We start from the raw sequence: 13,713 nt of genomic DNA, 5'->3' as shown, positions 1-13,713 counted from the left end.
TAAAATACAGGTTATAAGCATGGAGGGAGGGAGGTGTTTTCTCATTTATAGCTTCTTACATTGTCTATCAGACTTGGAATGAGGCTGATTAAGGTTGCAGAAGTTGAGTATGGCCAAAAACGGCAGCCATAATCTTTGTAAACTATAATCCACAAACACTGAAGTGGAGGATGGCCTGCTCCAGAGTAAGGAGAAAGGGGAAGAAGGGAATTCTTGAAATAGTGGTTAAAATAAATTCAGACAGAAAACGAGAACTTATGTAAGAGAGGAAAACACCTGGTTGTCAACAACAATTAGTGAGGTAAAAGTAATGTGGAAGGCGAGTGGGTGATAATGATTATACAAGGTGGTTCATCATGTTCAAACAGTGGTGAAAAGTACAAATAGGACAGAGGTCTGAAACTTTACTAGGCTGGACTTCAAACTGGTTAGAAGTACAGTGAGGAGTAATACAGAAGATGAAATTATAACAGCTAAAGAAAAGCAGGGTGCAACACATGGAAAGTAGAAATGGAACAAGACTCGCTGGCATGAAAACTCAGAAAAAAGTAAGGCTAAGATGGTTAACCTTGGTAATGATGGAAATAAAACTGGTTGTAAGAGAAAAGAAAAAGGTATATAGGAGGAAGAGGAGCAGCATATGTTTGTGCATAGGAGGAGGCAATTATCAGACCATAAAAAGGGTGACTTGATAATCCAGTAGACCTAGTTTTGAAATATGTGGCTAAAACTAAGTCATGAGATACACTGAAGAACACACTAGAACATGTTCATTAACTGGAATGAGAGATGCTGAGGAAGAAGTTTGAGGAAGCTGGTACTGGAAATTAAGACTGAGTGAGTTTGTCATCTGACTGTTCACAAAAAGAAAGGAAATTAGGCTGTCATCATACCATTGTTAGGTGGGTAAAGGGAAAACACAAAAGTTGGGAGTACAGGAAGATTTAACTGTATTTACCAATGCAGAATTTTAGCATTGTCACTTCTGTTTTTTATGTAGAATGCCTTAGGAGATGGCTCTTTCAATATGTTTAATATAAATACTTACATAGATACATGCATACATACATTTATAAAGCACTCTGAGAACAAAAGGCATAGGGCATGGCTATATTTCCTGGTGCTGAAAGTATTGACAGACATCTTCATTGGCTCACTAGTAAAACTGCATGTCCTTAGAAACTGTAATGGTACCACAAAACTGGACAAAGGCAACAATCTCTCCAAACCACATGCTCCAGGCACCTAAACCTTGTCACTACAATAAACAGAACATGCTGGAGGGATAGATTCCTGTCCCAGAGACTTCCCATACTCTGGAACAAGCTACCCATTCATGTCAAGCAAAGCTCCTCACTGAGCCTCCTTAAGAAAAATCTTGACAACTGGATGGGAAATAGAAAATTCAACCCGGGGATCACTTCTGCAGCACTACTTGACAGGGGCACAGGAAAATAGTTTTCTTGGGTGACGAAAGCCAGGGAACCTTTTTGGTTAGGCTTATATAGGCCCCAGGGCCGATAGCCTAGTACCTACCTATGAACCTATGAACAGTTCCCTTAAGTTATTTAGTTAGTTAGTTAGTTAGTTAGTTAGTTAGTTAGTTAGTTAGTTTGTTAATGTGTTATTTTCTTTTTAGTTAATTATTTGGTTGGTTTGTTGCTTGCCCTGAACTAAGTAGAAATGCCTCTTTCTAGGGACTTACACGGGGACACTGGTATTGCTTAGTGAGTTGTTCAGAGCCAGATAATATACAAATGAAGAGCGGAGTAACCAAACCAAGATCCATAAGATGAAGCTGATTAGATGCCTGAAGCCTTGTTTTATACTGTCATGTCATTTGCACAAAGATCAGTCCAAAAAGGATGCAGCCAGCTATAGGTCTGTCATTCCCCACCTCCTTCATGAAATAACCATGATTCAGAGAAAGGTCTGTGTGGTGACCTGGACAATTTCTGAAAAGTTGCCAGCACCAAAGCTTTATGCAGCATATGTCTTTCTAGTTTAACTTAATCCTGTTCTGAAATTGATTTTTTTCTGTGATTAACAGCAAATTCCTTGTAGATGTGATATACTTTGATATGGGCAACTCTCAGCAAGCAAGGATAACTTTGTGCTGAACGTAGTGCTACCTTGAAATACATTACTGTGTATGTGGTGTAATGTAAATAGAAGAACTCAGTGGTGTCTAGGCTAGATGTAGGAAGACATTCAGCTTTGAAAATGGAGAATGAATGCAGAGAAGCTAATTGCACAATTTTGGTTGACTCAAAATATTATGGAACTTCTTTCTTGGTACTTCAGGTCTGGCAAATAAACATTTTTTTTTCAAATCACAGACTGCTAAGGAGATGTCTCAGAGGTAAAGTGTATTGTGAAACTGCACAGATTTAGCAATACACTCCTTTCTACCCTGCCTTTGCACCACGTATGGAGCAATACTATCACTGATGCAATTGCACCACATCATTGACTTTCTAGAAGATCATTCAGGGCCAAGAAAAAGAAGTGAACAAAAGCACCCTATATATAGAAAATGGTTAGGGTTGCCACCATTTCAAATGCTCAGAGTATGACATTTTTTTTGAAATGTGAGATTTTGCAGGACAAAACATACCCACAGCCAGTGATAAGGACAGAACTTCACTTATTTGCCAAAATAAAAGCTTATTCTTGTAGCATTTGAGTTGCTTATGCTATTTCTTATAACAGGTGTTTTAAATGAAAAATAACAGTTTTATTCAACTATTAAAAAATGTATGAAATATTTTTTGCCATAAAATTTTAGGACAATTGTCATTTTTTAGTTTTTTTGCAGGACACAACTGCCCAAAGAGGAACTCTCCCTCGCAAAGTGGGACAGGTGGTAACCCTAAAAATGGTGCTGCTTCCTTCAGAATAAAGTTTATTTAATAAAGCATGCCCACTTCATAAATGGTTGAGATATTACATTGCAAAGAGTGCAGCTGATATGTTGAATTTGTATTCCATGGCATTATCAGAGTAAACTGTTTGTTTATTATTATCTAGCAAAGCATAGCTGCTTTGCTGAATCTGTGTCTCTGCCATGTGGCTGTAATATATATATATATATATATATATATATATATATACTGTATGGGAAATGTGTAAGATGCAAGTTCTTTACCACCATGCTTTCAGTCTAAGCCTTCATTCTGTTAACACATGTGAACAGAAAGCTATGATAATTTGTACTTCCCTTGCTCCTTCTGCTAAAACCTTAGCAACTGTAACTTGAGATTTCTTCTGCTACGTCCTATCTATAGAAATTAGGTCATCAAGACTCTTGGAGGATGCAGCCATTTCTACTCTACATTTTATTTGTTTTCTGTAAATGTTTTCTTTCTAAAAGACTTCCTTATACTTTAAAATGCTAAGAGCAAAGAGCTGTGGCCTTGATCATATTCCTGACTATCCCCTAGAGTCAAAATTTGTCAAGAAATTAAAATCGGCTCTGGAAGTAGACGATGTTGATGGAACTGTACACATGCTCTGTGATGGAATAAAGCATGTTAATGCTACCATTGAACTTTCAAATGACGACTGGATGAAGGACCCCTCTGTTCAGTTACACCCCTTGGTGCTAGTAGGTAAACAAACCAAACATTTACATTAGTTACTTTATAAAACTGCTTGTAACATTTTTTTTTTAATTGTGCATAACTAGGTTAACAGCATGGGCCTGTTAAGATGTTTATGTTAAAAAATTAAAACTTAAAAACTGCTAACACTTCTCTCATTCTTCTCAGTGCCATCTGTGATTCTTTTATTATGGATTTGACCTTAAAAAGTGGCAGTTACAATACATGAGAGTTCATGTGAATGCACATGAGTAAAATATGCAAATAATACAGCATACACACTGCCACTAGTGAGAAAAAGGCATTACACATTAATTTTTTTTTTATTTTAGAGCTAAACCCAAGGCCTTTGAAATGTTATTTTGGCATGCTGAAGAACCTGGGTTCAAATCCTAGATGAATCATTTAATGCTATTTATTTGTTTATTTATATTGCGGTGGTGGTGCTGCGGTAGCGTTATTGCCTCACAGCAAGATGTGCCATTCAATTCTCAGCTAGAGCGTCTTCTGTGTGGAGACATGCGTGAATGGACGTACCTTCACTGAAGGTTGTGCATCAGGGCTGGCAAACTCGGCACGTAAAAAATCTACTGCCAATCATTAGCGGACCGGAGTTCCGCCGTGGCGACCCCTAACCGGGAAAAGCTGAAAGACACAAACAATTTATTTATGTTTGTTTGTTTTTCAGGGTAGAGCACTGATCTCTCTTTTCCAGACTTAGCCAGGAAGGGTGTCTGGTTAAATGATGTGCTCAGTCACAAAATTAGGTAATGGAAGCTTAGGGAGTCAAACCTTGCACCTGTGGACCACTTGAAACAGCTTGTTAACTTGTTAGCTTCCAGTATTCATTATGGTTTGCAATATATTTGTGGATTGTAGATGGGAATGCCACAAAACTTTTCAGAATATCACAAAATGTCCAGATGTTTACCTCATATTGTTCGTTTGTTCTCCATAAAACTTGTTTTCTGGCAAACCACTGAGGACTGAAGTCATGAAATATTAATGGATATCTGAGTTTCAGTCTTCATATTCTTCAGAAAATGCATGTTTGTACATAACCTGTTACTCTAGCAACTTTCTAATTTTATAATAACAATTTTTAAGATGTGTCACTATTTTTGGGCTTTAACCCCCATTATTTTTGGCTTTCAATGATTGCTGTACTAAGCGTTTAAAAGGTACGGGGAGTAAATTATTTCAAGAGTTCGATATCTATGCAAGTGGTAATTATCTCACTTCCATACTACAGATTAGATGGATTTATTTCTCCATTGCAGGTGATTTGCATCTGACATGGCTCTGATATGACAAAATCTGACTTGCCAAAACACTTAGGCACCCATGTACAAAAAAAGTAAGTCTAAAACACTTTGTTCCCTATTTAGAAAATCCCAGTTCTACTGTGCAGGAGGGCTTTGTACATCACAGAATAGTTTACAGACCCTATTCTAAGTATTTAGCACTATCTGTTTGCACAACATAGCAATATTGTGTGGAATGTCTTGCACAATTCTGCTCTGCTGGAAACTAACCACCTATCCTTCTTAGTTAATGAACCCTCACCCCACCCCAATCATGTGCCTTTCACCAAGGCAGCACTTGTGTGGTCCTAGCTTGTCCCAGAGTTTTATCTATTTATTTAACATTTGTTAACTGGGAAAGTCCAACTTGGAACAATGCCAATTTTCAAGTATAGGCCCTGGAAGAAACTATCCAGATGCATGTCTTTCTAATGTGGGAGGAAACTGGAGCCCCAGAAGAAAACCCATACAAATGCAGGGAGAACATGCAGACTCTGCACAGAAGGCATCCCAGCCGAGAATCAAATTGGAGAACCTCTTGTTGTGAGGCGGCAATGCTACTGCTGCACCACTGCACCTTTCCCAGAGTTGCTAAGCTAATTGACAAGACTGGCAGACTGTAAAACAGTTTAGTGCTTCACAGTGCAGCAATCTCCCTCCCATTGCAGCATGTTGTTCAGCATACTATGCTAAGCAGCATTATCAGTGTGAGAAAAGCAAACACACATACCCAAGAAGGAAATTCTTTACTGGCAATGGAGTTCCTATGGTGCAAATAAACCTGCTACCACACTACCTTGCCCCACCCCTATACTACAATGCTGTTTAGCTTGAGCCAATGGAAAAATGCATAGCAACCTATCTCCGCACCGCCTTACTATGGTAATATTCCTAGTGCCACTCTCATTTCAGTGACCTATTCATTATCACACTCATTCATTTAATCTGTGGGGGCATACAGTGCTATTGAGCAAAGCATTTAGCTGATGTATAGCATGCCTTACCAACAGCTGTTATAGCTACTTAATAAGGCATATACTGTACAATAAGCCTCACTCAGTAGCACTGCATAGTGCTGTCAGACTACATGGTGCCACCTCCCATTCCCAAGCACATAACCTCCTAGAAGGCATTACCATACCAGCCACACCTGTGCACATTATGAATGTGAGTATATGCCCATGGGTGCTACCACGGTTCATTTCTGTGAGTTGCAGTAGTCCCCAGTGGCATACTGCAGACAATGCACAACCCACACTTATGCATCTGTGTGCTATCTTCATGAATAATGGAAACTAATTTAGTGTTTTTTCCCTATACATGCCACAAGTGTGCTGTTGGGCAATTTGCCTCTGATGATACATTTGCAAAAAGTCTAATTTTGGGGAATAACAGACAATGCATTTGTGAAATTTAGCATTGGAAGAGCAACTTGTGGGGAGGAGGTCATTCAGAGACACAAGTATCGTGGCTGCATTAAGATAAAAATAGCACAGTGTGTGGTGCATGCAAATGACCACATAATGATATGGAAATTAGGATCCTGATATAAATGAGGAACAGCAAACATACAAATAATAGCTCAGTTAATATTGCCATCATAAAAAGTATTAACCAAAATATTGCCTCATCACATTCTAGTTACCCCACCAACATTCCCAACAACACTAACTTCACAGACATCAGTTCATTTGCATAAATACCTTTATTATCCACTATTTTACTTTAAACAAATTACTGTAGTGAAGGGTAAGAAGACCCTGGACAAAATGATGACTGCAGATACAAATGCCACATCCGTGCCATCCACATCAAACTCGTACTAGCAGAAAGTGATTCAAAGCCCCTGCCCATTATATATAACATGTTACTTACAACCAACTGCATATTGAATGAAAGCCCTTGCCATTTATATATAAACTGTCACTTACAACCAGCTGCATATTCCACAGTTGTAAGCATGCTCCTATCCCTCCTTTACCTAAAAAGTCATCAGCCAGCACCATGTCAGACAACATGTGAATTACTAATATGTGCCCTCTTGCCAGGATTCTGCAGAAATGTATCTGTAACCAGATTATGGATTATATCGCTAAACAGAACACACTGAATGGCAGGCAATACAATGTGGCTTCAGACTAAAATATAACAATTGGACTGCAATTTATTTGCTAGTAAATCAAACATATGATAGTATGGACAGTGGCCTGTAGATCAGTGTTATATCTTTGGACATGAAACGTGACTTTGAGACAGTTTATCATAACCTGTTACTTGAGAAGCTATCCAGCACTAGTTTCTCCAGTAGCCAAACATCATTTTTAAAAACTACCTCACAGAATGAACTTTCACAGACAAGGGTAGTAAAATGCATTAAGGATGTAGTGGCAATGCCATAGCTAGAGCAGGTTTGAGGGGACAGCTGCTGCCCCATATGCAAGCTGTTAGGTGGTACAGTCGGCAGGTGGCGTAAGAGTGTAGAACTGGAATTAATTTTTGATGCTGGGAGATGATCTGGGCTTCAGAAATGAATGGTTAAAACTGTAGTGGAGGTTATAGCTGAAATACTGAAATATTATGTGTGTGGTAAATTGTAGCAATCTGACTCTTACATATAAGAGCTTTTTATGCTCCTTAAGTCAAGGTTGGGGGGGTGCCAGTTTGGGAAACTGCACAGGACGTTAGATGAGCTAGTAATGGTTCTTTGTAGAATTATACATACAGGACTTCCTCAGGATTCAGTATAAGGACCTCTGTTATTTTCCTCGCCCACTAATAATCTACCATGGAATCTCCTTCAGGTAAACTGTATTATATATGCAGGTGACATAGTGATCATAAAAATCTGCCAAGTCATTAAACATATTAACCAGAGAACTACAAACAGAATTTAAACTAATCTGGAATTGCTTAACAACCAATAAACTAGATATAAATCCTGTGAAAATTAACATTATGCTAGTTGCCACCCCATAGTAACTAAAAAAGGCTAAGACCATCACAAAAACAAATGCCAGTTGTGTCGCGTAGGCCATACCCAACACCATACCACAGATGAAACCTTGGTCTTTTACTACATTGACATCTACATTTCTGGTAAACAAAGTCTTTTCCAGTTTAACGTCTTTTACTGACTACGTCACTAACTCATCATAGGATCCAGGGAAGCTATCACTACCAATGCACTACCCTGATTAGAACACAGCCTTCCCATAGTTAAATTACTACCCTCACAGAACCATTAATCCATACCAGAGAAAATAAAATATTTAGATTTCTACATCTGTCAAATCAACGAGATCATCCATGTACCCCTATGCCAATTTGTAAATAACTTCTGGTACAATCAAGTGTTACACTCTTATTGGACACTTTAACCTACAAAAAATCAACAACAGATACTGCCCTCCATTAAAAAACTGTTTATAGAGAAAATTACAAAACAATGATGAATTCTGGTTAATCGGGCCAACATTTAGACTCAGTTGTAAAAGGCCTTTTCTAAAATTGTACCTGCATACTGGACTGAACTATCTCAGGATATTAGAAATATCAATGACATAAAATTGTTTAAAAAAATCAGCGTCACATAGCTAAAATAAATGAATGTAATGGCTTCAAACATACTGGCTAGGTCAGAGACATAGCTGGTTCACCTAGTGCCTATTTTCGTTCAATAATTTGGCTCCCTCAACTCTATAATCCGAGTAGGAAAAAAAGATTCAGTTCTTAATTAATCTGTGCCCTGAAATTCAAGATGAAGAGGAAAATAAAGAGGTAATTTCTTGAGTTTGCTGAAGTAACAAGCCATATCCAAGAAACAAACTAGGTGATGGCAGAAGTGAACACCAGAGAGAAAATCTTCAGTAATCACAAGTCAATATTTCGCCCACACACAACTTCATCAGAAAACAACAAATGCAGGTACAAGTGGTTTAAATACACCAACCAATAAATAACTAATTAACTCAATTATCAAATTCATTAAAATGCAAAATTAAAAAATGATAGTTAAACATTAAATAAGCACCCTAAATCAATACTTTTAGGAACAATCAATTTACGATATTTTAAAAAACATTTTAAATTAATAGCTTTATTAAGTCCTGGTAATAAATCAGATTTTAATCTAACTATCAGATTTACAGATCTCTAAAACAGAAAACACAAATTTCTTAAAACCTGAGCATGTTACAGAATGTTTATATAAAGCATTGTTAGGGTCCGATGTTGGCAGGACAAACAGAACACATGCCAATGTAAACAAGCCAACGAAATGTTGCAATCAAAAAACCAGGAACTTCTATAATCTTTCTGATGTTATAATATTGATGTAAGGACCTTCAGAAATAAATAACAGTGTCATCTGGAAAATGACATGCCAAAATTCTTTTAAGGGTGTTGTTCTTACGAAACACAAACCTAGGTTTAGGTCCAACAACCTGGATGACATCAGGATTTCCCTGAATAACTTTCCAGTTGTTCTCTAAAATGACCTTAATCCTATTACTATCACTACTCATCTCAAGAGAACAAAAATAGTCACAACTGGTGTTGTTGTGTGACCAAGTTTTGGCAATATTATTCCTGATGATTGATCGATCAAGAATGGGAGGAAAATGTGTGGAACATTTATCAAAAACCTCATTACCAATGTCTATTAATAACTTTTCTTCATAAACCCGCTGTGCAAACAAAGAAGCAATAAAATGAAATTCCTGTATCAAATCATGCTCCCTAGTGGTCATTCGACTGGCTCTAATGTATTGTCCTCTAGGGACATTTTTCATAACATGCTTGGGATGCCCACTGGAATTATGCAAGTATCCATTAGTAAAAGTCTCTTTTCTATGGATCCTACTATGAAATCTTTCATCCACAGTGTCCCACCAAATGTGAATGTCTAAAAAATTAACAGCTAATCCAACATCGGATAAAGAATTAGCATAACAAAGGAAAGTTTGCACAGTATCACAACTTCCTCAATAATAAAATTAAATCACAATGTATCTACAGAAAAAGTAATGTTAAATTTCTGCTTCAAAATGGGAATAAATTCAAACTCCCACCACACCATAACTAAGTTGGTGAGTATGCAGGTGCTGCTGGGGAACCATAGCAACCACGTTTTTGCTTATAATATCTGTTGTTAAACAAGAAAAAATTATTTTCCAAAATAATATCTAAAAACCTGCAAATTAAAGAAATAATAGAATTATTAAAAAGCTTCCTATTCACCAAGAAACTACGGACAGCATCAACACCCTCATCTTGGGGGATGCACGTACAAGCCATATCCATTCTTCCTGCTCTAATCTGCTCCCCAAATAGAAAAAAAATATCTTCTATGCAGAAAACATAGATAAATAAATAAAAATAAACTTGCTCTAATTTTAAAAAACTCTATCAAACCACTTGTTACATTTGTAGTAAACTGTTTGCTACAACTTATACACCATATGAAGTGCTGAAGCCCTTCCATCCTGACAGATAAACAGTGTCGACATTCATTTCTGTACCAACATTCAGAAATGCTGCTACAGAAACAAATGCAAATACTGTAATACCAGTAAATCGGCATCTCTCAACTGCACCCACTAACACCTAAAGCATAGGGTGACTGCCCCCTTCAACCTCTATAGCAAGGCCTCTGAGCTAGGTACTCCACGCACAAGGAGGTAATGCATTGATCCGATTTTCATATTTTGTAACATAAATTATGTGGAGGCCACACCAAAGACATTAATTTACCACTAAATGAAAAGTTTACTAATAATTTAGTATGTTCTTTGTCCGTAATCTGTCACAAAACTTATGTAATTTAGCTAGGCATCTTCTTATTTCTACTGCTAATATGTAAAAACTCTCAGTTAAAATAAATCTATCATTTGATATAAGTCTCACATAAATTGTACTTCTCAAATTTATAAGTTTGGACATCTACGGAACTATGAATATTAGGCACTTCTCTCCTCTATATGTTTAGAGAACTGTGTTTGTAAATTAAGCCATTGTAAGTAACTATGTTTTTATACCAGTTCACTTACCTGATTAACAAATTTAATAATAAGTAAGTAAATAAATAAATAAATGATGCCATCAAACATGGCTGAGCAATTTGGAAATGTATAATACAGGTGCACTGGTCCACAGCATTGTCTTATTCTGAATTCCAGGAATTACTGGTATCCAGGACACTGGAATGTTTGCAACAGCAGAAGCTATGGCAGAGCATCCCACTAGTGGCCAGTCTCAGAGTCAGTGCCTATGATGCTGTGCTCCATAGCCCTCCATACCAATGGAGATAGACCAGCAGATCATAAACCACATGTATGCAAACAGAGATACCTACAAGAGTTTGTCAAACTGTGTTACCCATATGGACAGTCAAAGGAAATGCGTAGACAACTTATCCTAGTGGACACAAAAGTATGAGTAACTATTACCATCCTAGCTACAGAGACCTTTCTGCAATCTCTGGGGGACACAATAGGAAGTTTGCAGGTGTCAGTTTCATGTATCTTACACCAGTTCCTCAACATTATGCTACAGCATTTGTTAAAACGTACATGATCCCCAAGGGCTGTAGAGAAGTGAACCACCGCTATGTGCGCATTATACAACACTGCCCATTTTATTTATATTTTTATTTATTTGACATTTGTTAACTGGGTTAGTCCAACTGAGCCAGGAGCCCATTTGCAATGGAGATCCAAGGAGAAGAGCTCCAGTACAATCATAGCAATTAGTTACGATAAAAAAATAAATAATATTAGTATGGTCACATGATGAAAACAGAGATGTGGCAGAGGTTGTTACACTAGTATGGTAGATACAACGATTAGAACAATTGAAACATATTTAAGAGAATGTTGCTAACATAATCTAGAAGAAATACAAAATAGAAACAAATTTTTACATGGATTGTAGAAGTGAGTGAGATATTACTTGTAGTACAGAAGTGATATAGCTGAGAAAAAAAATAGAAAGAGATTGTAATTAGAAGTAAAGGGGGTTTATGTAGGGTCCTGGCAGGGGCAGATACATGAATAGGGAGTTTTTTAGCCCTTTTTTGAATTAACTTATTTGTGTGATGTTTCTTACCTTAAAAGAGAGATGTTCCAGACTTGAGATACAGAGTATTTGGATAAAAGTTTGCCAATGTTTTTTTTTGGGGGGGGGGCATTAAATATCTAGGAGATGTTGGTCAGAGCTTCAGAGAGAACGATTTGGAATGTAAAAGGACACTAGAGAAGAGATGGAAGGGCAAGCAGAGGGTTTGTTGAGTACAGACTGGTGTCATATGTAGCTGTGAAAGTAGCTGTTGATTGGGGGAATTCTAGCCACTGTAGCCTCTTTAGTGCAAGACAGTGGGGTGACTGGTGGTGAATCTTGAAATTTTGTTATATGTTTGTTCGAGCTTGGCAATTAGAGTGGATTGTAAGATTATTAGAATTGCAGATGCATAGAGTAGGCTGGATAGGAGGAATGCCTGAGCCAGAGATCATTTAGAGTCTAAAGTAAGGAATTTTTTGTTCATAGGGCCAATTTTTGGTGAGTTTTTTTTTGATAGAGTGTTGAATGCGTTAGTCAAATTTTAATTGATTATCAATTATGGTACCTAGGAGCTTTGTGTGGGATTCTACTTTAATGATTGTGTTATTAAGTGATGAGATGTTAAAGGTGAATTTGTTGTGAGTGAGTGATTTTGGAAGAAAGAGAAGTTTGGTTTCCATTGGGTTTAAGATGAGCTAGTTTTCTGTCAGCCGTCTTTCAACAGAGAGGAATGATTTTTGGGTAAGTGTGTGAAGTTGAGATATATTGGTGGAGGAGATAAGAGTAGAGTCATCAGCATATTGAATAAGAGAAGAGTGGCTGCAGGATGTGTGTAGGTTGTTAGTGAAAATGTTGAAAAGTAGGGGTCCAATAATTGAGCCCTGGGGGACTACTGTTTGGATGGGTAGAAAGGGAGAGCAGCTGGTGTGCCATGTGATGGACTGAAGCCTGTTGGAGAGATAGCCGGTGAATCATTCAAAAGTGGAAGAAGAGATGTTGAGATCACATAATTTTATTAGAAGCTTAGTGTGTGATACTGTATTGAAGGCTTTCGAGAGGTCTAGGAACAGAGAAGAGACACTTTGGTTATTGTCTTCAGCTTCAGCTACAGTATGAGTAAAAGATATAAGGTCAGTAGAAGTGCTGTGGTTTGGTCAAAAGTTGTGCTGGATATTTGTCAGAAGGTTTTCTTGGATAAGATAGTTGAGAAGCTGAATGTGTATACATTTTTCAAAGATTTGGGAAAGAATAGCTGTGGGTCTGAAGTTGGACGTTCAGAGGAGTTTCCACCTTTGTGTAGAGGTATAGTGTAGAATGATTTCCAGATGTCAAGGACTGTGGATTCTTGATTAGATCTTTTGATTAGTATAGAAATTAGATAGGCTATAGGGTCAGTGGCGAGAAATAAAAATGGGGGGTAAGTTATTGGTAGAGGGAGAGGAGGGTTTTAATTTATAGAGGAGTGATTTTATGTAATTGGTAGAGACTGGTTCCAGTGAAAAGGGGGATTTGTTGTTATATTGGGGGAGGGTGATAAGTGTTAAGGTCTATGTGGGTTAGTTTGCAAATGGAGTCAATAAAGTGGTAGTTGAGATGGGTGGCAGTTTCTAGTGGTGTGTTGTTAGGGTAGGGATTTGGAGTAGTGCGACTTCCTGAGTGAAGAATTTTGTTGATTGTACTCCAGTATTTTTTGGGATTTTAATAGTGGCTGGTTTGAGTGTTATTGTAGTTTTTTGTTTTTGTTGTTATTT

General features: G+C 37.5%; 1 protein-coding gene across 1 annotated transcript in view; it reads left to right on the top strand.

The window, feature by feature from the left end:
- The first annotated feature begins 3,314 nt into the window (after positions 1 to 3,314).
- ASB18 (ankyrin repeat and SOCS box containing 18) overlaps positions 3,315 to 13,713 on the top strand; it is a 332,696-nt gene continuing 322,297 nt past the window's right edge. Inside the window, exon 1 of the mRNA XM_044060586.1 lies at positions 3,315 to 3,611. Within this exon, the coding sequence (XP_043916521.1) occupies positions 3,392 to 3,611 (220 nt within the window). The 5' untranslated portion in view covers positions 3,315 to 3,391. The remainder of the gene's footprint in view (positions 3,612 to 13,713) is intronic.

This window comes from Protopterus annectens, chromosome 2.part0 (genome assembly GCF_019279795.1).
Source record: "Protopterus annectens isolate FY-2018-M chromosome 2.part0, PAN1.0, whole genome shotgun sequence".
Lineage (NCBI taxonomy): Eukaryota > Metazoa > Chordata > Ceratodontiformes > Protopteridae > Protopterus > Protopterus annectens.
This window is presented reverse-complemented; position numbering and strand designations above follow the sequence as displayed.